The sequence below is a fragment of the Anthonomus grandis genome, chromosome 7 (assembly GCF_022605725.1).
Source record: "Anthonomus grandis grandis chromosome 7, icAntGran1.3, whole genome shotgun sequence".
NCBI lineage: Eukaryota > Metazoa > Arthropoda > Insecta > Coleoptera > Curculionidae > Anthonomus > Anthonomus grandis.
In genome coordinates this window covers 21,294,688-21,322,308 of record NC_065552.1, presented here as the reverse complement: position 1 = coordinate 21,322,308, position 27,621 = coordinate 21,294,688, and the positions used below count along the sequence as shown (strand labels likewise).

General features: G+C 34.6%; 2 protein-coding genes and 1 pseudogene across 2 annotated transcripts in view; 2 read left to right on the top strand and 1 right to left on the bottom strand.

Annotated features, from left to right (window-relative positions):
• Positions 1-27,621, top strand: part of LOC126738415 (unconventional myosin-XVIIIa) — a 563,322-nt gene that overhangs the window by 45,118 nt on the left and 490,583 nt on the right. The window contains exons 3-5 of the mRNA XM_050443741.1: positions 7,461-8,020; positions 8,085-8,263; positions 21,042-21,223. Coding sequence (XP_050299698.1) covers positions 7,461-8,020; positions 8,085-8,263; positions 21,042-21,223 — 921 coding nt within the window. The remainder of the gene's footprint in view (positions 1-7,460; positions 8,021-8,084; positions 8,264-21,041; positions 21,224-27,621) is intronic.
• Positions 17,271-20,496, top strand: LOC126738420 (transcription factor Adf-1-like). The gene is made up of 2 exons (XM_050443753.1): positions 17,271-17,640; positions 19,030-20,496. Exons 1-2 carry the CDS (start codon positions 17,502-17,504, stop codon positions 19,827-19,829), a joined length of 939 nt encoding a protein of 312 aa, XP_050299710.1. The 5' UTR covers positions 17,271-17,501; the 3' UTR covers positions 19,830-20,496.
• LOC126738421 (uncharacterized) lies at positions 18,014-19,050 on the bottom strand (annotated as a pseudogene).

Sequence of the window (27,621 nt, the reverse complement as noted above, 5' to 3'; positions counted from 1 at the left end):
CCACTATACCGCACCACACATTGACTTTTTGAGGGTGTTGTGTGTGACATTCTGTGAACCAATGAGGATTTTCGGTGGCCAGTATCGACAATTCTGTCTGTTCATATGGCCGTTTAGAGTAAACGTTGCTTCGTCAGAAAATATTATCCGTTTTACAAAATTATTGTTATCATTACATAATTGCTGCATTTGCTCATAAAATTCATTTCGGCGATTAAAATCATCTTCGGATAGCTCTTGAAGTTGTTAAGATTCTCTGATTAGTCACAAGTTAGCCTTGGATGTAAGAGGAATAATAAACATGAAACAACACGGATTTGTGTCTGGGAGATCCACTGCCACTAACCTCGTGCTTTACCAGCATTTCATAACCAATAATCTTGAACACCACAATCCAGAGTCAATCTGATTGTGGTGTTTATACGTACTTTTCAAAGGCATTTGAGGCTCTTGGTTTTGGTGCTGCTCTATTAGGTTGGTTCCGAAGTTTTTTAACAGGTAGAACTCAATATGTAAAATTGGGCGATTGTATCTCCGATCCAATTAAAGTTTCCTCTGGCGTCCCGCGGGGGTCCCATTCAGGACCAATTTTATTCATATTATTTTTGCTAGACCTTCTGCTGTGCATTGTCAGGAGCAAAATATTAATGTTTGCTAATGACATAAAGTTCTTTTGCCCAATAAAAGCAGATAGCGATTGTCTACTTTTGCAAGCAGACCTAGACAGATTCCAGCAGTGGTGCATCTTAAACAGGATGGATCTGAATGTTTCCAAATATAGCGTTTTTTCTTTTTGTAGGGGAACATTTACTGCAAATGACTACAGGTTAAATGGCATTTCTCTCTCAAGATTAGACAAAGTTGGTATCTCGGTATAACTCTTGATTCCAAACTTTCTTTTACACCACATGTCCACAATATGGTCGTCAAAGCTATGGCAGCGTTGGGCCTTGTTCAGCGCCTTACAGTGGGTCTTTCGGTAAATACTATAAAGATTTTATATTGCTCTTTGGTTCGACCTATAGTAGAATACTGTTCTGTAGTGTGGTCACTATCCTATCAGGTGCATGTTCAATGTATTGAAATGGTACAGCGGATGTTCATTAGAATGGCGACCTCTAGGATGGGTTTATTTAGAGAGAATTTTATTTATGAGGAATTTTTGTTCATACTCAAGCTAAACACATTGGAACATAGCCGGGATATGCTGGACATGTGTTTTCTACATGATGTGCTCAATTCTCGTATAGATTGTCCTGAGATTCTGGGCAACATAAACTTGCATAATGTTGCGACCAGGCAAAATCGTCTCACTTGCATCTTCAATATCCCCTTCCATTCAACAAATTATGGGCCAAATGAGTCCCTTACAAGGATTTTGCATAAGGCAAATAACTTAACTTTTGATAATAAGTGTTGCCTTTTTGATTCATCCCTTTGCCGAAAAATAACATGCGATGTTTCGCATTCTGTGTGATATTTGACCTCTTCTTTTAATCTACGTATTTTAATATTTTAAGTTTAAGAGTGTATGTGATGTTTTAAGATCTAAATGTACTTGTATGTATGTATATGGATATGTGTACTTATGATTTTAGTCTAGATATAAGCTAGCTACTTTTGATAACTTTGAATTGTAAATGGATGAACCGTAGATGAATAAGTAATTAAATAAATAAAGTAAGAATTTTTTATAACGGTGGAACTTTGCTTTTTTCAATACTTTATGCACAGTAGATCGCGATAAATTATCATTAGAAGCCGTGCCTGTGATTGTGTCTTTGGGATTATCTTGGACCGTTAACAGAACGTTAAGCTCATCTTCTTCAGTTATTGAACCCCGACCAGCTTTTTGAGTATCTCAAACATGCCCGAATTCACGAAACTTTGCTTCAACTCTGCTTACCATGCTTTGGCTAATTGGCGACCGATCAGGATGAGTTGCATTAAACAACTGAACCACCTCCTTTTGAGTACGCGACATATCTCCGAAACCAATCATGCACAAGATTTCGATTATTTCACGTTCGGTTAATTTTTTCATATTTCATACAATAACAGTAGGTAATAAAGTGTATAGTTACTAATAAAACGCAGGATGACTGTTTTCGCCTCTCAAAAAGAATAAACACCATTTGCAAATGTAAAAATACTTCTAATAGTTGCATCAAAATACATTCACTTTTTGGCAACAACGACAACAACTAAAAAACCAAAATACCAATATTTAATTTAGATAGGTATTTCTTTAATTTTATTATCATTTTTCTTTCTGGTCTTAGCACCACTGATGCAATACAGTGTTTTACCTCTAAAATCTCCACAAACATCCATAACAGCTTTAAAACGATTGTTGTTTTCATGGACCTTGCAAAGGCTTTTGACACAGTGCCTCATAACAAACTTCTGGATATTTTAGAGAATTATGGTGTTAAAGGCACTGTGCTGAAACTGTTTAGAAGCTACTTATCAGATAGACCCCAATGTACTAAAATAAATAAGTTAACAAGTGGCCTAGAAAAAATTAAAAAAATAAAATTATGACATTATACCCTATTCTTGGGACACACTGTATAACTTTCTTTTCAACAGAAAAGAGCCCAACTAAAAACACTAATTGACTGAGATACTGAGACTAAATTTGAGAATTTTTTTGGAAAAAAAAGTATATGAACTACTGAATTTATTTCAAGTTACAGACTCACACCGTATATTATTAAAAATTGCAATTAATCGCTGGGTCGCAGCATAATATGATTCGATTTAAAAATATGTGGTTTCAAGTTTAAAGTACGAGGTGTTTTGCGAACCTTTTTTATATTGCTGATTAAAGTTACAAAACTAAAAAACTCCAAATTATAAGTTTTAAATCGCAAGTTACCGTACAGGGTGTTTGGCGGAGGGTTAGCCAAACTTGGTGGGCATATAGGCTCAGATAGAAGATATTTTCTTAATAAACTTGTGTTTTTTTATATCATTGATTTTGTGTTATTTTCAGGATTTTCAAAAAATTGTGCCTTTTGACATCTTTAAATTTTTTCCGCATATTTTTCACTTTTTTTTACATTTGTATTTAGTCTGTAATGTACCCTGAATCTAAAAAAATCAATATCAAGTACAAATAATACCGAATTCGTTTTGAGCTGAAAAACTTAATACAAGTAGCAAAAAAAGTTATGAAAGGTAACTTTAACTTGACGCAAAAAAAAAACTAAAATCTATCAAGATGTTCAGGTAGTTTTAAAAATATCTCCAGTTAATACTCTTTTCAATGATATACGATGTGTAACACAAAGCCGACTAACTTGCCACAATTCATGACTTTAAAGAACAATAAAGTAAAAAAAAATATTTTTTAAATCTTATGTATTTATTTTAAAATTACAAATTTTGTTGAAAGTGCGCTCCCCTGGCTCTTAGACATGCCCTACATCGCCGTCGCATTTCTACTAAGGCAAAGTCGCATCTCTTCTCTCACGGTTAAAAAAGCGGCATTGATTCTTTGAATTAAGTGGTCTAGATTGTCAATTTCCACCTCGTACACGAGTTCTTTCGCACGTCCCCATATGTAAAAATCGAGAGGGGTTAAATCAGGGGACCGTGGAGGCCATGCGATGGGACCTACTCTTCCGATCCACGAATTGGGAAAAGTATTGTCCAGAAATTCTCTAACGGCGACCCGATAGTGTGCAGGACACCGTCATTCTGGAAGACTGGAAAGATGATTGGTCTTCATTAATTATGGGTATATCAGCCAATATTGTGGGAGATCATTTTGTAAAAAATGTAAGTAATTGTCCCCGTTGAGGTTTCTCGGCAAGTAGTGTGGACCGATGAGGTGTCTCCCAATCACACCTGCCCAAACATTAACACTGAATCTTGTTTGGAAAGACTTGGCTCTAGTCAAATGCGGATTTACGTTTTTGTTTTCCCAATAATGTAAATTATGTTGGTTAAATATCCCCGCACGTGTAAATGTGGATTCATCTGTCCATAAGATGCTTTTTAAAAAGTGTCAATTTTCAACGTCTGCGTGAAGCAAAAAGGGGCGAAATTGTACCCGTCGCTTATAGTCGGCTTGTAGAAGACCTAGAATAGAGTATCACGATGCCAGTAAAAATTGCGGAATTAAGTTGTTGATGTAGTATGAAATTACCTTGCACTGAGGTGTAATGGAAAGGATGCCTTCCTTCTGCCTTGACAACTGACCATGCTTTCCATGTAGAAATATTTAGATCTAGCTAGCTAGTAGCTACTTTCCTTGTACTAGTGGTGGGATCCTCATCGAATGCGCGAATTACGTTTTCATCTACAGCAACATCATACTGCCTCCGATTGATCCTCGGTTCTTGAAAATTTAGATTGCCTGTTTCCCTTAATCGACGAAAAGTGTTGTGGTGGGGCACACGCCTATTGGGGTATTGCTCCTCATAAATTCTTTGTGCTTCTCGCGTATTACCATTGGCTCTTCCATAAACAAAGACAATATCGGCGTATTCTTCGGTAGTGTGTGCAGCCATTATGGCGATAATGATACGAAAATAAGGAAAGTCACAAAAACAACATAAAAACTTAATTAACAGCAACAATAACAACAGTATTAACAATAACAATAACAACTACAGAAACGATACAATACTAAATTAACGACTTGGGTACGTAAGAAAGCTAAAAAGTTACATCACGATAAATGTCAAATGGCAACAACAATATGTAGCACATATTGTTGTTATCACAACAACAATCCCATAGCATGTTCCACGATCTCCTCATTTGACCATTCAAAGAATGGATGCCGCTTTTCAAACTATCAGAAAAGAGATGCGGCTTCGTCTTACGACAGTGGAAATGCGACGGCGACGTAGGGCATGTATTAGAGCCAGGGGAGCGCAGTTTTAATAAAATTTGTAATTTTGAAATAAATACATAAAATTAAAAAAATATTTTTTTTTACTGTATTGTCCTTTTAAAGTCATTAATTGTAGCAAGTTAGTCGGCTTTGTGTTACACATCGTATATCATTGAAAAGAGTATTAACTAAAGATGTTTTTAAAGTTACCTGAACATCTTGATAGATTTTAGTTTTTTTTTTTGCGTCAAGTTAAAGTTACCTTTTATAACTTTTTGAGCTCAAAATGAATTATTTCGGTATTATTTGTACTTGATATTGATTTTTTTTTAGATTCAGGATAAGGTAAAAAAAAAAGATGTCAAAAGGCATAAACTTTTGAAAATCCTGAAAATAACACAAAATCAATGATATAAAAAAACCCGAGACTTTTAGAACACAAGTTTATTAAGAAAATATCTTCTATCTGAGCCCATCTATATGCCCACCAAGTTTGGCTAACCTTCCGCCAAACACCCTGTATAAAAAGAAAAAGCTAAATAAACACTATAATTGAATTATAATGAGCATATTTACAACATTTAAAAATAGATAGCTAAATAATGATAAACCTGATAAACAAGCGCAGTCCGATAACTCGGGACCCTTTATTTAATTGTTAACCTGTCCTATGGTATCCAAAATACGCAGAAAAAAATATAGTTTTTTTTCATTTTTGTACATTATTCTAGACACTGCGCGTCCATCTGTGCTCCAATTTCTTCAAACTCATAGTTCTGAACATATTAAAAAACCCAATTTAAACCCTATATACTTTAGGTAATAATAAATCACACTAAAAAGTCCCACCTTGATTTCCAACCTTGAACTTGAAAGTCAGACAGGACATAATTAACACGGCAATTTTACTGTCATTCATGTCTTCGGAGAAGCGTGAGCTTATTTCCTTTACAAAATTATTAGTTCGCGGTTAATTTACATTTTTGGAGGCTGTTCATGAATTTCTCATCAGGATGAGTATGGAATTTTTATATATATATAGTTTGAATAGAAACGTTCTGCTGCTCTGAAGGTCTAATTGAATAGTTGATGGAAATGACATTTTAAAAATTTTCAAAAAGGTAAAAATCCTTAGAATGATGAAAAATAACTCATTTATAGAGTTTTGTTACAAACTGTGGAGATGCTTTAGCTTTGGCAGCTTTAAACTCACCAAAGTCCCTAATATACTACGTTAAAAAATGTCTTTATAGGCAGCATAGGTTTATCAATAGAAGATTTAATAGAAATAATCTGTGACCCTATTAAAGGCCCTTGAAGATGGCCACAAACTAAATTTAACATTCAGTGATTTCTCAAAAACGTTTGATAAGGTCAACTTTTGTAAAAATGATTTGAATGCCTGATTTGGTAACGCAATTATTACCTTTTCTTTCAGGTTTACTGGCATAGTGTCAAAAGTTTAAACTAAAGACAATATGACTTATGCAATTTTGTTAGTCTTTAATGCATTCTCAGAACTGCAAGTTGCTCTAAATTCCTATTGTTCAAACTCTATGTTGCTTTGGGAATTCAACAGGCCTCAGTCCTGGGTCTGATTTATTTTTACTGTTTATCAATAATCTTGCATATCGTGGCCTTTACATTTTTTGCTTAAGATGCCACTCTTCTGCGACAGGACTTAAACACCCAATCACTGGATTTCAGCGTGAAAGAAGATCTGAAGAAGTCTTGGTTTGTTGTCAACTTCCTTGCAATTAATTTTTTTAAAACGAAGTTGGTATCCTTTTGTTGAACCATATAGGATGTAGATATCGCTGCTCTCACCTTGATAAGTTCCCCTGACAATAGTGGCCGTTCAGAGGTAGGTAGGATTATCACGAATGCGCATGTGCAACTGTTACGTCGTTCAAAGATACACCTGGCGTGAGACAAGTAAGGCATGCATATTTCGGACAACATGCAGTGTCGTTGCGAAAAGGAAGAAAATGTAGAGTGCTCACTGTAGTCACTCCCAATCTGTAGCACACCATTGGGTTTTCCAAGACTATTGGCCTTTAGGTAGCATGAACCTCACTGCAGCTCAATTCTTCACAAAGTTCATCAATTTCTAATAAGCAACCCAGAGTTTTAAATACTTGTGGAACAAATTGGTAGTTTCCTGAAAGAAAACTTAAATTTTATTTTTCACGTAAATTTGTTATTTTCCCAACGATATGCTTGATTATCAGTCAATCTATCTGCCTCCACTTTACATTTATTCATACCCTAGTAATTTTCTTTAATTATAAGACAGGTGTCATCAATATATAGTAATGTAGATAGTATGGTGTAAAGAACACCATACTATCCCTAAGAAGAGAACAATAAACTATCGATACATTATTTATCAAAACAGATAAAAATCTTTTACCTGTTTTGAAGAAATTATTCTTTCAGGGTTTCCAGCAGAATGTAATTGGCACAGTGTCAATCAAAGTAATAGTCATATTTTTTAGAGACAATGTGGCTACTTATAGATATGTAAGGAGGTCATAACCTGTTTACCCTGACAATATATACCCTCCAGAAACCTGATCTTCGAAGTCTAAACCAGCAAATTTCTTTTCAGATTCGTAAATCAATAAAACTCCGTGGTCGCCGCAAAGACAAAGAAAAACTGCCGTCTGGAATAACTGCAGATTATACAGCAGACTTCTTGGCCAGTCTAGCAAGAACTGACTCTCCTCTATCGACGATACCGGGATCGCCAAATCAGGGCAGTCATTTCGAGGGCTACACCCAATCGGATAGTTCAGAGACCAGTCTGAACTCGTTAAACCAAAAAAACCTACCGCCGTTACCTCCGAAGCCTCCAAAGAGAGGCATCCTGAAAACTCCTAAAGTTACCTTAACGCAAGACAATACCTCAAACGGTGTCAATGGACATAACAATGGCTTCGACATGGGCGACCATGTGGATTTAGCGAGGAACACATTACAAAATGAGCTGATCACATACCAAAATGTTCCTGGACAGAACGGGTTCTGTTCGCAGAGTATGAGCAGTCAGTTGCTGGTTATAACTTCGACTTCACCAAGTGCCGATAGTTTGACGGATACGACAAATAGTTCGTTTGCCACGCCGCCGTTTTCCTTGAGCCCGGTGGGGGAATCACAAGGATTTCATCGGTGAGTTCAAATATTTTGTCTTATATTTGTCGTTGCTTTGACTTATAAATGACATTGCTTTCAGGTGGTCGAGAACGTCAAACTTTGACGATATAAGTCTACCTCTTCCAGAGATTGTCCCGATAGTTTTACCAAAACCTAGAACCTTAGTGGTACAAAGGCAAAAACCACCTAGAAGCGATTTTGGTTTTTCGTTGAGAAGGGCCATGGTATTGGAAAGAACCGGGCACGGCACTTTAGAAGGTAAGACTGATTAGCGAGATTGAATCTCATCATTATCTTTGACCGGTAAGCATTCGTTGCAACGACTCATTTATATAATCTAAAAGGATGCTGCTGCGAGATTGCAGGATCACGTGGTTGCTGTTTATTCGCCGTCATGACAGTAATAACAGATGACAAAGGTATTGTCGTACGTCGAGTTTATAAATGAATTATGAATGCTGACAGTCGTCTTGTTAAGCAGTTAATGGGCCGTTATGTGGAATGATATGCAAGATTGGTCCCCAGGCTGCAAGACTCGATTTTTCTTATTGTAAATACCAGTCGGAATATTACGTGAGATTATGAAGTATAATGAAATCTGGAAATCGAATCTGTCGCCAGCTCCGATACTATCAGGATATGTGCGCTTGTCTGGGCCTTTTTTAGGCAATCGAAAGCTTCCTGACAGTCTTGGGAGCATTGAAGTTTTCGTTTTCCTTTTGTCAGCCTGGTAAATAGTTTTGTAATGATGGCAAATCCCTCAACATAGAGTTAGTAGTAATGGCATAGTTTCAAGAAGCTGCATAGCTCATGCTTGACTTTAGGAACTGACTAAACCCAATGACTTTCTAAATGTGTCCCGAGATGTAGCGTGTTGTGCTCGCCGCTCGCTCCACCGCGATGATTCTCGAATAACGCCATACATCGTGTGTGAAAAGTCTGTGACGGAAAAGATTTTTCAATTTATAGGTCGTCTGACAGTTGTAGCCAAAAACCGCATCGGCGTGTCACTTTACACTCCAGGCTTGTCACACGTTTCAGTTCAATAATTAAACATCAATAGTTTGTTCCGTTCGTCCGTTTCCATAACAGATAAAATACATAATGCTCAAAATGATTTGCAAATGACAACGTGACAATCGACGATATACTATTTTTCATACTATGTCATAAGGCTATGACACCTTGTACTTCGTAGACTCAATCCTAGATTTGACTAAAAGTTATGAGCGAAACCTCTCGAGATACCATCCTCGAGTCGCATGTGACATTTTTAGTCTGACCTCCTGTCAATATTAACTTCAGATCAAATTGCTGACAATTCAGGCTGCCTGGTTTGATAGAGGATATGCCTTAACCCATTTTCTGAAGTGTGCTACTTAGAACCACGAATTACTTATTTCCTGCTTTTGATTCGGGAAACGGACCGGCAATGTCAATAGCAATCTTTTCAAAGAAACTTCTCGCATTGTACTGACGCATAAAAGCCATGCGTCTGTTGCGTCAGTACACGCAACATTGCCTGCACCAATCCCTTACGTCCTCCTTGCTATTGACCCTGTAAAATCCCTCCCTCACTTTTCCCAGAGTCTTGTTTCCAGCATGTCCGCCTGACACACCGAAATCCGATATTAAGGCACAACGATTTGCATTCTTTTCTCTTTGTCGTCGTGGTCAAGAGCCTATCTTTCAAAATAAGAGCGTCCCATTGTGACCAATATGTCTTAACGTTGGGAGAATACTCAGCAATGACAATGTTTGCAGTCCTCTGGACAGGATCTTCTTGATACGCTTTCCACCTTTCCATGGATTCTCTTCCTGGTCGAAGTTGGCTGGTCAGTGGGCAGCAAGAACTTCCTCCCATGGAGGTATTTGTAGCAGTTCTCCATCGCTTTGACAACGTTGATGACTTTGGGAGAGTGACGCAATAATTACGCTCTGGCTTTGACAACCTCTTACAAAAATAGCCAATGACTTTTCTTCTTGGCCATTCTGAATTTGAGACAGTACAGCTATGCCTAAATTGCGAGTGTCGGTGTTCAGTACAAATTTTCTTTTAGGTAGGGTATAGCTACATAGTAGGGGAGCTGGTGACAGCTCTTTGCTATGCGCGCCTATATGCTACGTATGGTTGATCGCTCGGTCTCCAGTTTATTTCACCCAATCAATTATTGGGATTTTTTTTCATCAAAGGATTGCTATAATTAAATATGAATTAATTGTAAAAAAAAATAATTCATTACGCTTTTAAAGAAACATAATTTTACATGAATATTATTTAGTACTGCAAGTACTGGTGAAGTGCTCCATGACGTATTTCAGAAACAGTTGACAGTCATCATCTTCCTCACAAAGGTCCAACACATCGTCGTTAGACTCCATGTCCCAACTGTCGCCCTTGAGTGGTGCGACTCTCTTCAGCCGAATCGGTAATGAGTATGGTAGAGTCTGTAATGAAATAAATATCGACTTTGTTATTATTTGGCACAACGTTATTTGCAAATACGATCAATATTAAAATGAATACATTGAAAATTCAACAAAACATTTGTTTCTCTCTTGCTCTGCTTCCAAAATAATATCATTTATTGACGCCGGTAAAATAATATCATATATTTTTTTCCTCCGACTCATGCCTTACAGATGTTAAAGTAATTGGATTTGGTAGATGAGCAGGACGCTAAATGGAAGAAATAAATGATATCCGGAGTAAGTGTTGCTGGAGTTCATCTTTGCAGGGTGGAAGGATCGAATCATCGAAGTTTGATGTGGTGATTCGGAAAAGATCATCCATATCGATGAAATTTTTTGTGAATATTTAGATTCTCCAGATTAGGGAGAGGTTGTAATTTTTGCATTTCTTCGAGCTGTATATGTTGCAAACAAGCTCTTCTGAAATGTTGTTTGTGGACATGATGGAAATTTGCCTACATCTGTTAGTAACGTCATGAATTTTGTCGATGCTTTTAATATATCAAAAGGACGATTTTTTCTTTTTTTTATATAATGCGGGATTAAAATTGCAACCTGTCAAGGCATGAGGCAGTTTCCCTAATTTTTCCAACAAGAAACTTACATTAGTATACCGGTGGTTATTGCCAGAGTCAACATACATCCATATTTTCACATTTGATTTTACATGTTCCATGTTTCCTAACATAATGATTAATACATCAGTGTCGGAGAAGCGGATCATAACAGTTGCCTTATCGCCTACTCTACACGCATGATACACTATATTCGTGTATGCTTCCTCAAATTCTTTCAAGACACTTCGTTTTCGATTGTTCGGACACAAATGTCGTTATTAACATACAGTGTTTTATTTGAAATGAAGGATGCCATGTCATTCGCAGTCCACGCATCAATTAAATAACGCACGATTTCTTCCTTAAAATGAATATTATTCATATCAGCAAAAAACTGGCGGCGATTAACTATTAATTAAAATAGGTCTTAATTAATTCAATTACTATTGGAAATCGGCCTCATACGTCATACGAGCTCGCGTGAACCACTTCGAGTGCCAGCAGGACTCATTGTGCCGGTAGATATAAATGCAAGACCTGCATTTTCGGCTGTTTAACGGTATAATCTATATCTATGAAAAAGATATTTACAATCAAATGAGCCAACAGAACGAGTTCAGTTGACATGTTAGATTGTATGGAAGACCGACTTAGCCACAAATGCGAATTGCAAGTTTTTTTACTCAATAACAGTAAAATATTTAAAGGTCAGTCATCAAATTGTCCCCGTACTCCAAAACTAAAAGTCACCGTGGAGAAGGGTTGCACACCCCCCAGGCTGCAAGACTCGATTTTTCTTATTGTAAATACCAGTCAGAATAATACGTGAGATTATGAAGTATAATGAAATCTGGAAATCGAATCTGTCGCCAGCTCCGGTACTATCAGGATATGTGCGCTTGTCTGGGCCTTTTTTAGGTAATCGAAAGCTTCCTGACAGTCTTGGGAGCATTGAAGTTTTCATTTTCCTTTTGTCAGTCTGGTAAATAGCTTTGAAATTATGGCAAATCCCTCAACATAGCGTTAGTAGTAATGGCATAGTTTCAAGAAGCTGCATAACTCATGTTTGACTTTAGGAACTGACCCATCATTGACAGTCGGGATTTTTGCCGTGTTAAACTGATTTATTATACACGTACGCACTAAACACAATGACTTTCTAAATGTGTCCTGAGATGTAGCGAGTTGTGCTCGCCGCTCGCTCCACCGCGATGATTCTCGAATGCCGGAGAACAGGAATTTCGAATTGGAATTACGGGTACATATGACTAATTCAACTGCGGAAGTCGCTTGATTTGACCTACTAGTCAGTGGAAATTTGGTAGTTAATGAGGCATTTAGCCGCAGTTTATAGCAGTCTAGCGGCATTCACGGCAGTTTTAGGGAAATCGGTCGGGGCAGTCGCATCTCGCAATGATTTTCATATTATAGAATTTTTTTTAGTTCTAGTTTCTATATATTTTAATATTATAGAAACTTTTGTTAGGTTTTGATTGTTTTGTTGGTTTTTGTTAGTTGTTGATATATTTATTTTTGAAGTAGACTAAAATATATAAAAGCTTATATTGAGTGTGTGGTGCTTTATTAGAATATTGAAAGCAATAATTTAGTCCACGAAGTTATAACAGTGATTTTTTACTTTTAATTATGAACAAATAGCAATAGGTTCTCTTAGATTTGCATTTACAAGATTTAGAGCTGCCAGTGTATCGTCAGCACCTGTTTCTATATTATGGATACGAAAGCCATTACTCTTTGGCTGCCATTAATTACAATGATATGGCGGAAAAATTCGTATTTCACAAAATGAGTTACCGTCTCTCTTAGAGGAGAACGAGAAACGTAACTTTTATGGCATATCTTATAAAAATCCCCAATTTTGTAAAATAGCTGACGGTCATAAAAAATTAGTAGAAATAATTTCTATTTCATGCCAAAGACATAAAAAAAGAAAACTCAAACGGACAAGGAAAAAAACAGGGAAAAAAACGAAAACTTGGGAAAATCAAAGTCAGAAAAAAAATAAGCACCATGAAAAACCGAGTGATAAACCTAGTCGAAGCCAACATGATTTGTCTAATGAAAGCAAAGAAAATAAAAATTAAATCATTGAATGAATCAAATGAAATAGATTTTCCTCGAGAGAGTGAGAATACTAGATTTGGAGTCAACTCAGTTGGAATTAATATCATACTTTCAATTGAGGAAATCAGAACCCTTTTAGCAAGAAGTGATGCCATATTTAAAGCTCAAAACACGTATAGTGACATTAATCGTGACATGATGATCTTCAATTTCTTTATAGCACGCTTAATTCCGGTAAAGTTGCTGTAGCAGTGTTCTGTGACATATCCAAGGCTTTTGACTATGTGGATTACAGAATACTGTTATGGAAGATGAAGGAATATGGTTTTAGAGGGTCTTCTTTGGGTTGGTTTAGCTCCTATTTATCGAGTCGTGTTCAAAGGGTTAATTTTGGTCGTCATTGCTCTAAAGAACTAGAGACTACTACAGGGCCGTTATTGTTTCTTCTCTATGTTAACGATCTTCCCTTGATCCCCATAAAGGGAAGGTTTAGTATGTTTGCAGAGGACATCACCATTATTTGGCATGGAAAACATTGACCAACTGAAAATGTTTCTCGATGCTGACTTGCTTATGATTAGGGAATGGTGCAGTGCAAATCGATTTTGTTTTTATACCTCGAAAACAAATCTGTTTTCGAGGTTTCAAATGTTCATCGAATTCTGTCACTCTCAATAAGGGGCCGATTTCAACTCCACAGTGTTGCAGGTTTTTGATTTGACAATTGATTGCAGACTCAAATTCCAGAAACACATAATTAAAGTGTGCAGTAGGGTGTACTTAGGCATATTATACATTAGACGAGTTTTTTAATGATGTTTTGTCCTGATTACCAAATATGTATGTATGATTTGAAAAAAAAAATTACTCTATTTTGCTTTCTGATATCAATAGTCCTAAGTTTTACTGACTTCTCTGTTTGGGACAATAAAACTACTTTTTGAATTTAAATGCAATTGAAACTGTTTTGGTTCAAACAACTAGTGAATTTATAGATGATGTGCTCTTAAATAATGAAATGGAAACTGGTGATATAATTACAGCAGAAAATCCCAACATGGAAGACATAAAAGATAAAGAAGAAGACGCAGAATTTATGAATGGCATGAGCAAACCTAATATTAGAGATTTTAGTGGTATAAGTAAGAGTGATTCAGATGCTACTGATGCACAATTATTTACTATCTACATTGAAATCCTTTCTACGAATACAGATTAACAGTACGAAAAAACTAGTTCGGAAAAGCACATTGTGTTGGTATTTTTTCCAAAAACAGAGTGGCAGATTGTCAACTGAAAGATTGGTTCGATGCAAAGATTTAAGTAGCAGCAAAAAAATCCCAAACCAAGTAATGAATCTTCTTGCTTTGTCAAAAAAAAGGGACACTAAGTCTAGAAAGTAGCAGTAGCAATGGATCAAGTAATTTTGACTCGGATTTTGACGCTGAATTATTGATTGGTATACAAAATGAGAGTTTCTCAGCCAGACGTTGAGCAGAACGATCCAACAAAAACCCAAATTAATGACGCGGCAAATAAAAAAACTGATATACTGCCAATAGAAGCAGAGCAATATTGTTGTGTCTACTACGAAATAGCTCGGTATAGGCAGAATATTAAAAACAGCTGATAATAATAGCGAAAATAAATGCTTAAAGCAGTTTGGCTGGCGATTACTGATATTCAAAATGTTGAAAATAAATATCTTTTTGACAGACCATTAAAATTACTAGGAAATTACCCTTTTAAACTTTAAGAGGCAAGAAAAATTAAGCATGCATTTTGCATATAAGAAGTTTAAAAAATTGGAATTGGTTTGGTGAAAATGATTTGTGGTGAAAGTTGTGCTATACAGGTTGCATCATGGTTGATAGTAGGCTTGGCGTATCTAGCTCTGGAGGTAGAATATTCTTAAAATGTCACAGTGGTAACCTTGCTCTATCACGCCTAAATTAACAGCTTTGCAATATTGCCCCATACAAAATAGTAGTATCATTGACGGAATGAAAATATTTTAAAGTAATGGAACAAGATCTGTTTTTATGATTACCAAATAAAAAAGAAATTATAGCCTTCTAGATATGCCTAATCTACCTCTGATAGTTATAATCTCTGTAAAATGGCACATTATTTCAATTTAATTTTTAAATATTTTGAAAAATTGTTCAAAAAACAACATTCTGTAATTTAACAAGTGTTTAAATTCTGACCTTTTAAAATGTTTATAATAATAAATAACATGAATAATATATTTAACTTTATTTCAATCTATAACACCCTGAAATTATCATATCTGCAATCTTGTTAAATTAAAAAAAAAATGTCACATTACACTATCTTCGATTGTTTTGGAAATATTCGCAGTAAATAGGCATGCTTGGCAGTAACTGGAACTCCTTTACAGTCATTGGAATTCTTGAAAATTTATTGGCAGTTACTGAAATTCATTGACAGGCTTTGGAATTCATTGGTATAGTTGGCACGCTTTACCCTAATACATAAGTAATAAAAGTTCCCCCCGGTTAAGAAACCAGCGGCTCTCAAACAATTTCTTAATATTTATTTTTATAAGAGTTTTTTTAATTTGATGGGTATTAGTATTTATTTCTATGGGTGTAAGTAATAATATTTTATTTTCTAGTAAAATAATAAAAAAAAGACCTAAATAGGCTAAAAAACGTTAAAAAAATGTAAGCAGAGGAGCAAAAATATAATCATTAAAAAATTAGAACATTAAAGGAAGTTTAGTCTGAAATTAAATACATTAAATTAAGTTTAGTCTTTTCAGCTATAATTTTTTCGGTGTGATTTAAAGATTTTCTCCATGTTTCTTCCTTTATTTAATGTAAGGATTCTTTTCATAAATTAAGGACACTGGCTTCATCGGTTGTTTTGGAATCATAATAATTTTTTGCTATGCCCCAAATCAACTCAATTGGATTATAGTGCTAAGGCGGTAATCTCAGGACTTGCCCATATTTAAGAGCTATCTCATCGATCACGTACTTCTTATATTTGTACGTTTTACATCTTTGCAGCACATCAGCCTTTAAAAATATATCGGTATGAGCAATAATTTTTTGCTCTAGCCACGTTTTTATTTACTCTTTCTTCCAACTGCTAGTGGGAAATTTATCTTTTATTTTGGAATGGTATGAGGCGTTGTCCACGGCTATAATAGAAGGATTTTCCAACCGTTTAAAAAGTTTTTCATCAAACCAATGTTCAGAAATATCGGCATCCATATTTCCGTGATAGTCGTCGAAAATCAAACTAGCTTCGGAGATAAAGCCTTCGTCATTTCCCGCATGTAGCGCAATATACCTTTTTCCACAACTAGAACTGCTGCTGGGATAGCATTGCGTGCTACCATCTTGTCATGATGATTTTGAAGAGTTCCCCTTGGCAAAAATCCACGTTTTGTCTAGAAACACAAATTCCGAGTTTTTATTTTTTAGATATTTTCTTACAAAATTCCATCTTTTTGTCACTACATGTGAAAGTTCACACAGTACTATCCGACTATTCGTCTTTTTGGAACGAAATCCCAAACTCTTTAGAACTTTTGCCAAACTAGTTAAAGTAATGTCGCAAAGTTCTTTGGGGTAGGTCCAGACTTTTTGGATGCCGACGGATTCTTTTATTTGGTTTGTCCAGTTCTTCTTCCTCTATATTGCAAATCTTATGTAAAGTGCTTCTTGAGATTTGGCATGCATTACTTCTTGACTGCCAAAAAATATGTCAATGGCTCCATATTATTTTGTTCTTGTTTAAAATAATTTTGTACTTTTAAAACTAAACGACGTTCACCCGAAGATAGAAACCGATATTTAGCAAAAAATCACAAAGTAAATTTAATTAATAGCCTGATGATATCACTTCAAAATACCAAAAGGAATAGAATGTAAGTATAGACCACCAAAGTATTTATTTGTCCAATCAGGCAAATTATCACCTTTCAGGTACATAATCCTTTCTTAACCGAATTCTTCCTCTTTTTTACCTTATTAAATCATAATAAATATTAGGTTACACTAATAAATAATAATATTAAAACAAATTATTTGTAAAATTATTTGCAAATTAATGTATAAAAAAAGCATTTCCTTAAAAAAAATATTAGTACCCTTTAAAATAATAGCCAATATTAAGGAAGGCACAGATTGGCGCGATCGCGTTCGCGATCACGATCATGACCGCGGTGGCGGCTGATCGAAGCTGTGGAAAATAAACGTCTTTATTCATATCGACGCGATACCACTCCACGAAAAACGCGACCTGACAGCGTTCCAGACAGCGGTAGCGATTAGTTGGAACTTGTCGAGTTTGGCCGCAGATCGTCAACAATATTTTGGGTACATTTCATACGTTTTTTGATAAATATGGATACTACAACAAAACAATTAATTGAATTGATTAAAAAACATAGAATTCTTTATGATTTATCACATCCGGAATATAAGAATACCAGAATCAAAAATAAGGTTTGGGATGAAATAGGAGCTTTGCTGAAAATAGATGGTATGTATATATTATATTATATTAAAAAATTTAACGGTATTTTCATTATTTTTCGGTATTATATTACAAAATTTGTATGACATAAAAGTTTGACGCGAGAAGTTCGTTTTGTTATTTTGTAAATTATCACAAAATTACTTGAGTCAAGATCAAAATTGCATATTATATTTGACATTTAGATACTTACCAAAATCTTGCAACAAGCTTTTATGTCATACAAATTTTGTAATATAATAAATTGACTCTAGTTTAATTTAATTTAAAATTTATTTTTCACTTTTTAGGGCATTTTAATAAAAGCTTGTTTGTAAAAATGTTTTTTTTTTAATTATTTAATTTGAATTTTTTTTCTTTAAATGAAACAAGTAATATTTTATTATCAGGTTATATTGTATGCAGCTTTAAGAAGATAAAGTAATATAGAAAAAATATTAAGTATTAAAAAAATTTACAAAATTTTCTCGTATTTGAAACGAATAGTTTGTCGCTCTCCGGCCGTCAGCTGGAAGAGGATCTAACGCTCCTATGCATCTTCTAATAGATGTGAAAAAAGTAGATCTCTTTTTTCCGTACGTAAATAGTTATGTAAAACACACGTTGCTTTGATAACTTTTATAGATGTTTCTACTTTGAGTTCTAAGGGTCTGTAAAATAACCTCCATTTTTGAGCTAAAATGCCAAAAGCATTTTCGACTACTCTCCGTGCACGACATAGGCGCTTATTGTATTTTTCTTTTCGAATATCGTGACGTGATAATCTGTAAGGGAATGGTCTCATTAGAAAGGATGTTAAAGCAAATGCTTCATCGCCAATAAGTACACAAGGAGTTTCTTCATTTTGACCTGGCAAGGCTCTATTGGGAGGAATGTTCAATAATCCTCTGGACATCCGTTGTCCAAAAGAGGATGCTTCAAAAATGCCACCATCACTGTTTTTACCATAGCCGCCGATATCCACTCAAACAAATTTATATTCGTGGTCCACAATAGCCAATAATACAATTGAAATTTTTTTAAGATAACAGTAATAATTTGAACCGCTATTAGGAGGGCACTTGATTGCGACATGTTTCCCATCTATACTCCCAATACAGTTGGGAAACTGCCATGAATTCTCAAATCCGGAAATTGTTCTTTCCCATAGCTCTGTGGATGGTTCAGGCATATAAATAGGCTGTAGATGTTTCCATATTGCATCACACACTTCATTAATAATTTGACTCACAGTTGAAAATCCCATTCTGTAGCTGTGGCCGATTGTTTTTAAAGAATCTCCAGTTGCAAGAAACCTGCAAATATAAATCAATGAAATTACGCAGAGTTGTCGCAAATTCACCTTTTCCAGGTGCATTTGTGAATTTTTTATTAGTTATTATAATTATTTTTTAGGTGAAGATGCAAAGAAAAGATGGAAAAATATTCGCGACTGCTACGCAAAGCATCTTCGATCTGAAAAGACTCATACAGGTCAGAAAGCCAAAAATATTGATCGATATAGAAGTTGGCCTTGGGCTGCTCAGATGTCAGCTTTTAAGCCGTTCTTGCAGTTTGCTCAAACGTCAAGTAATGTTGAGGAAACAGTTAATGAAGATACTCAAAGTAGTCAGGAGGAGAATCACTTGAGTAGAAGAGAAACTGAAACATATGAATTAACCGAAACATATGAAAATAGCTCTGATGTAGATCGGTCTAGGTCATCCGCAAATACTACAGAAAATTCAACCATTACTCCTCATCTATTGAAAAAAACTGCACCTAAGCGAAAATTTGTACGAGAGAACAATGAATCATCCGTTTCTCAGGTTTTGTCATATTTGAAAAATAAAGATAACAATTCACAGGGTACGAGTTATGACGACCTTGATTTGTTATTTTTGGGACATGCTAAAGCAATTAAAAAACTATCTTCAAAACGTCAAGCTGTTGCAAAATATCGAGTTGCGCAAGTAATAATGGAAGAGGAATTACGTGATATAGAGGAAACCACAACTGGTTCATCCTTTTCAGTAACTACAGGTACCAGACTTCATACACCTTCTGGCGTAAATTATCAGCAAAATTCGGCATGTCAAACAAGTAATCAGTTTTCGAATTCACCACTTAATTCATATGCTGCCACCTCACCACCGGAATCGGATAATTCTCAAACATGCTCAGAAGCAACCACATGGTATGAAACTTTTTCTTGAAGGAATTTATAAGCTTTTTTTGACAATGGTATGTTGTTTGTGTATTTAACAGATTTTTTTATGTATCCAAGTAAAACATACGCAAGTCGAAATGCAAATAAACAAAAAATACAAACCAATAAATTAGTTTTCTTACCGTAAAGTAACTGCTAGACGTTCAGCGGTTGTTATAGGCTCTCTAAAATTAGTATATGCCTTTTTTATATCTTCTTCAATCAGTTTTAATATGTAATCAAAACTTTTTATTGGCATTCGAAAATATACAAAAAACCTTTCTTCGTCTTGTCTAAGTTTAGTAAATAATGTATGAAATTCTCCTTCTAAATTACGCGTTTGATGAATTTCGTGCACCCAGATCCTTCTCTTTCTAAAAGTATAATACAGTATAGTAATTAACATAAAGGATAATTCACAAATATACTACACAAGCAACAATTATTATTAAAATACTTACCTTTCTCTGCACTCATCCTCACATAAGGCTGCAAGTAACAGCACCTCATCTCGATCAGTCATTTTTTTTTCAACAAACAAGCTATAACTACATGGCAAAAAGATGAACTGATCGCCACCGTAGTCGCATTTAGTTTGTGTTAAAATGATCGCTTACGATATCGCGGCTGTGATCGTGATCGTGATCACGGCCGCGATCGCGCCAGTCTGTGCCTTCCTTTACATTAAAAACCAAAAAAGTTTTTAAACCGCTGGTAACAGTCGTCCAAGCCGGTACTCAATATAAATAGTGAATAATACGGCGATAAGGATTTCATTGTTCAACCGGTCCACTTATCCCCGAGATAATCCGTTATGTGTTAAGGTTAAAACGAGCCGACTATATTCATGGACAGTCATTGGATTCATTGATTTTCTTTGGCAGTCATTGGAAAACCTATGAATAAATAATGTTTTGGAATTACATGTACATTTTTTGACAGAGTGATACACTCCTCGGTAATTTCATTTTAATTTTTTTATTTCTTTTACTGTATAATAAGTTTTAAAATTATTTGTTTATAACTTTTTCCTTATATACTACTCTTTACATTACACAAACATTGGACTTACTACACTGAAATGAATCTCACTAAATATCCCGAAGATAACATAAAATGAATAATTCTTTTTATTGTTTCAAAGATTATTATTTCCATAACATTCGTACATAACTTTTATATTAAATTATGTTTATTGTTATTTATGAATTATTTATAGGTGGTGTGAGTATGCGCGCTGTGATATTTGCCGAACCGGGCGCGATGGTACAGCACCATAACGAAACCGGGTTGCTTCCGGGCGATAAACTTTTGGAAGTGAACAGCGTACCCGTCGAGGATCGAACTAGGGAGGAAATCATCGATATGATCAAAGCGTCCGGTGACAGTGTCTTATTAAAGGTAAGTTATTGAAGTTTCTAACTGATAAAGGATAAAGGAGGTATTTTTTTATTTAAAAAAAGTTTATATGCATTTATTGTTCTTCATATTCGATTTCTAGGGGATCGATTCTAAATGGGAACGAATCAAGATTTTACTTAGTTTCCAGATTTTTCCCCCCCAGTATATATTTGTTATACAATTTCCTACTGAGGCTTTATAATTAAGCACACAGTATTACATAAAATTATTCTTTCCATTATAATTTATTACGATTTAATGACGCGATTCGCATAACGTAACTGTACCAGATATTAAAAGAAATTAATGATACTACTTTTAATTTCACTTGTATCGTATTACGTGATTATTATGTTATTATGAATAATTTTATTTTTTGAGAAAAACACTATGATTGTACTTAGAATTTAAGGTAAAGTATGAAATGAAACTAGAGGCAAATAATACACAACTTGAGCTTTTCTATAACCCAAATATCAGGATGTTTAGAGCAGCATATGCTGATGTTTCAATATTCTTAAATTTACATCATACACAAAAATGTATTCAGTGAAAATTGAAGATAATTAAATTCCTATATTTTAGTTTCTAGCTGTATAAGAAACGAGGATAAAGTTAAAGAACGCCAAAATAATTTGTTTTTTAGTATTTTTTTGGAAGCATTTTAATGTTACAGTTACGGTAACAGAAAATTAAAGTAACATAAAGACGCTATTCAATCAATCAACTTTTTCATTTGAGTTCATTAGGTTAGTTGGATAAAAAGTTGCAAACGAGTACCAAGCCGATGGATTTATTTTGATTTATGAATAATCTCTTTGATTTTGAAGAGCGATATAAAAAATCTGATTTTACATTTGACTTTTTAGGGAAAGAATAGCTGGAAAAGGGTGCAATGTCGATGAGTTTATTTTGATTTTTGAAAAAGTTTTTTGATTTTCAGAGAATGGTTAGTCGTATCAAAAATTTGGTTTCACCAATTACTTTTTGGGAAAAAGTTAACTAATAAGTACCATATCGAGAATTTTATTTTGATTTAAAAAAAAAGATTTTGATTTTCAGAACAAGGTTAGTTGTATCAAACATCTGATTTCACCACTCTTCTTTTTGGGAAAACTTATCTAGAAAATAGTACCATGTCACTGGGTTTATTTTGATTTTTGAATAGGTTTTCCTGATCTTTATAACAGGGTTAATCGTGTTAAAAATCTGATTTCACCACTGAGTTTTTGAGAAAAACTTAACTGAAAATAAGTACTATTTTGTGATATTTGTCGAGTTTGGTACTGATTTAAACTTATTTCATTGATGATTTTGGGGTGTTTACATATGTATAATAATTAGTGATGTAACAAGTCTGTAAAATTATCTTTTTTTATGAATGGGAAACTTGTCGACAATTCCCATGAATTCCAATGAGTAAAAAGTGAAACTTTACGCACCCTAGGAAGTGTGTGTGAGCACTTTACGCACGGTAGTAGAAAATAGTATTTTATAAGCATATAATTGGCGTAGCCTTATCACTAGAAAATGTTGATACAATTGATTTGTTGGATAGAGTGGGTCCTTGTTCAAAATTATCTTAATTCATCGATTTTGCAGTACTTCCAGATCATCTAATAATATATTATAGCTGCTACCCCAGGCGACTAATTCATACTGCATTATAGATTCTGAAATCACACCGTGGTACACCGTTTTAAGATTTGCTAGATTTAATATAGGTTTCAACTTTTTAAAAATGATTTTTTTTTTAAGTTTAATAGCTACTTGTTCAGTTTGTTGGTTGAACTTTAGTTGACTATCTAGAGTTATGCCTAAATATTTAACAGTTTGGACAACTTGAATCTTTAAATAGCAGTTGCAGTCTTTTCTTTCTTTGCAGTCAAGAATTGCAAAGGTCAAGGACTTCCAGAATTGTGCTTTTTTGCCTTCTAAATCCAAACTGATGGTCACAAAGATCATGGCAGATAGTAATGATGGTTGAAAATTTTTTGATATTATGGGAAGCAAGGAGATCGGTCTATAATTTGTAACAAGAGTCAGAACATTTTCGATCAACATAAAATCATTTAATAAAGAGAAATCGATTTTTTATTATTGATTTTTCCCTATTTTCTCAAACATGGCTGCATAAAATTATTAAAAAAAAGATGCGTTGGAAAGGGAATTCAATTACCTTTAGGCCGGTCGCACATTGGATACGAATTTGTATCGTATGTAAACGTACGATGCTAGTCGTACGAATTAAGTGCGCACACTGAATACGTTTTTCTCCGTCAAATAAGATAGGGGATAAGCAGTCTTTCGGTGACATTGTATTCATTAAACCCTCTTACTTTTTATTTGTTTTATTTGGAAGTTGTAGCGTATTGAACCTATACCTTCAAGATAATTCTCTTCTAATTCGGAGACTGCGGAGACGTCGTCACTATCGAAGAACCGAGTGGGTGCGTGAAATATATTTGAAAAGAGAGGAATTCGGTGAATTTCATCATATTATGGAAGACTTATCTAATGACCAATTACTGTATCATGGTTATACACGTATGAAGAAAGAAACTTTTGAATATATTCTGAACATTATCAGACCTAAGGTGACTAAATACAGTAACTTTCGCGACACAATATCACCTGAAGAACGATTGATTGTAACTTTGAGGTAAGGAAGTAAAATATAGTTCTTTTATTCATTCTTCTTTATTCAAAATATAACTTAAATATTATATTAATTACTGGTGTTTGGATTAAATTGCATACTGAGAAAGAGCACCTGTTAAGAATTGTGGACAAATGTATTCTTGCGATAGTCCTTGTCCTGAATTATTTTGTGACATACTGAGATTAATATTAAACTGGGTCGAATCACTAGGTTGATCAAGCACTACAACAAGAGGTACAGCATTTTGTTCGTCTATAAGAACTTGTTGCAATTTTGATATTACCATTAATTTGCGATGATTGGGGATATCTTTTAAAAACGGCAGAAGGCTCATTAGAAATTGGGCATCAGGATCATTTGCAGTCTCTTGAAAGCACTTTAACTTTTCCTCTTTAATCTGTAATAGTCGTTTGTATCGATTTCATCTGCCTGACGTGTTTTAATTTTTTTTCTAATTGAAGATTTAAAAGCTTTCTTTGGAATTTGTTCGCTACTTGGTTCCGAAGATTGACCGGGGGACGGCAAAAGCATATAACTGCTACTTGTATTTGAACTATTTTCTCCATCAGAACTGTTACAAGTGCCTGACACGCTACTTTTAAGCTCCCTTTTACACATTGTACTTAGAAATAACAGAAGCTGAAAATATGGCCATTTGGAATCAGGATCTGAAGTACTTGCTTGGCCAGATTTTTTGTTGCTGACTTTTTTGAGCTCCTTCCCAAAAGTATCTCGTAGACCTCGCCATTTCTTTTTTAGCTCATCAACTGAAAAATAAAATAAAATTCGTCTTTTATTATAGGGACCTAGCGACAGGTTCATCTTTCAAGACTCTTGGATATTCATTTAGAATTTCAGGCAATACTGTTGGTTGTATTGTACATGAAACTTGTAACGTTATTTGGGAAAATCTTTCCGAAATTCATACGAAGTTTCCATCAAATAAAAAAAATTGGGTAATATATCTAATGATTTTTGGACAAAAAGGAGGTTTCCTAATTGTTCTGGGAGCATTGACGGCAAATATATACGGATAAACGCGCCAGCGCACTCTGGCAGCATGTTTCGTAATTATAAATTATTTTTCTCAATTGTATTGCAAGCTGTTGTAGATGCAAACTACAGATTTATTACTATAGATGTGCGAGCCTATGGCAAAGAGAGTGACAGTGAAATATTCTGTCATTCAAATTTCTCAAGACAATTGGAAAATGGTGCTCTCAACGCAAGCCAGGAAAAAGTATTACCAGGCACTAACATAGCTTTGCCTCACTTCTTAGTTGGTGATGAAGCTTACCCGTTAAAGACATATCTCATGCGTCCCTATCCCCAAAGAAATTTGGGACCGGAAAAAGAAATATTTAACAAACGCTTAACAAATGCAAGGCAAGTTGTTGAGTGTGCCTTTGGTATTCTGAGCAGCAAATGGAGATTATTATTAAAAGCAATTGAAGTAAATCCCGATCGTGCTGATATCATAATAAAATGTATATGTTTACTTCATAAAGTTATAATTGATAAGGAAGGTCTTTATGATTTGCCTATGGAAACACCACTGCCACAAAATAAAATTAAAAACAGATTCATGACTGCAGGAGAGAATAGAACCACAACGAGAGCCCACAACATCAGGGATGCACTTAAAAATTATTTTGCTCGTAACACTTAAAGAAATAATTATAATATAAATAACTAAACTAATATAATTAACTTAATCATTAAAACTGTTAATTTATCTGTTAATTATTAATAGCCGTATTAATAAATTTCCTTACCAGATATTTTCATTTCTGTGGATATTTCTAGCCATGCCTTGCGCTGAAGATCTCGTAAGTGATAACTAATCTTTCTGATCCCACAAACATTTGTGATTGTTAATCAAGTTAATTAGTTTTTCTACATCCATGTCTATATATTTTATTTAATTAATGTAATAAATGCACGAAAAATCCCAACAAGTTTGGATTGACTTCGGACGTCGGAACTAGACGTACGGATACGTACGATTAATTCGGATCCAGTCTGCGCGCTGTCATAATACTTGAAAGGTTGGGATCGTTCGGGCGTGTACGTACGTATTTGCACGGGTAAACTTCGTACGAAAACGCGTGCAGTGTGCGACCGGCCTTAAAATAAGGAATCACTTCACCCCTAATACCATTTAAGATTTTGGGGTTGGAGCCCACCCCCGTGAGACATGCACAAAATCTTTCTCTCTCAAAATAAAAATTGACGGGTTCTAGTGATTTTTTTTAAGAAGTATATGAAATATCAGCCTTCTTGCGTTTTGATTGGCCCACCCTGTATACTGTATTGGATATACTACAAGTACATAAACTCTTATATGACCCTCCCTATATCATCGACTTTTGCCTTCTTGAATCCACCCTTTGGATCAACTTCTCCCGTCACTTTATAATGTTTTCTACCTTAGTGGTCCCCCCGGTGCATTTTATCGATCTATTCAATGGCAGGCAATGTGACAAAATTATTACGCAGACCAAAGCATGTTTCACTTGTAAGTTGCAGAGATAAGACCGGCTTGATTTATCATTAACGACTTAGATAAGAAGGAATTTATTTGATTTGTCCCAGTGGAATTTAATTGATTTTCAGCGGACGTCCTTTTTGTTTTCATGTGTGGTATAGATTAGTATTGAATACGTGATGTGATTAGTATACCCACGTGTTATCGAAGTATAACAATACCAACTGATATGGACATTTTCGTGGAATGTGTCCAACTATCTAGGATATATGGCGGCCTTATAAGATTGCAATTCTTGCAAATTGAATAACTTGACAAGGACTTGTCTTATTTATTCGCCTTAAAGAATTTATTATTTTAATGCTTTTTTTATGGCACATAAAACAACGTCTTTGGTTTTGAATGTATAAAACTAAATGATTAATCTGATAATATCGAGAAAATATATAGAGAATCAATAAATGAAAGTACTGAAAATACCCACCCAACGGTCTTAGAGTTCAGACCGTATTGTGGAGAGAGATTTTCTCGCTGTGTTACTTCATTACTAAACGTTGACTGGTTGTTGGTACTTGATAATTGTAACGTTGACAATTCTTTTGAAATATTTCTCAATGTTCTAATGTCTATTATAGACTTTCATATTCCCAAAAAAACTAAAACAATTCTCACCAAAAATAAAGAAAATAATGGTTTAATAATGAACTGAAGAGATTTAGAGATAAATTAAACTTCTTTTCTACCTTAAATAAACATAACAGTACTCTAGATCTCTCAGAATGGCTAAAAATTCGTATAAAGGAATATACAACTAAAATAAAACAAGCGAGACACTCGTATTATACAAATAAAATAGGAAATAGTCATAACAAATCCAAAACCATCTGGAACATCATTAAAGAAACAAAAAAATTATAATTCTAGTAATTCGAAATGTAATGTAACTCCCGATGAGTTTAACAAATTTTTGTGAATATAGCTGACTCAATTACAAATACACTGCAAAAATCTAATGATCCTGTACAATTTACAGCAAAATATGTACATAACAATTCAACAGTATTTCTCTCACCTGTTACCGAAATAGAGGTCATTGATCTTTTAAAAAGTTTAAGTGATAGTTCTGCTCAAGACATCTTTGCTTTGAGCAATAAAATATTGAAACAATTTGCAAATGGTTTGGCCCTACCACTATCTCTAATAATAAACAAATGTTTTTAATTTGGTACATTTCCACAAAAGCTTAAA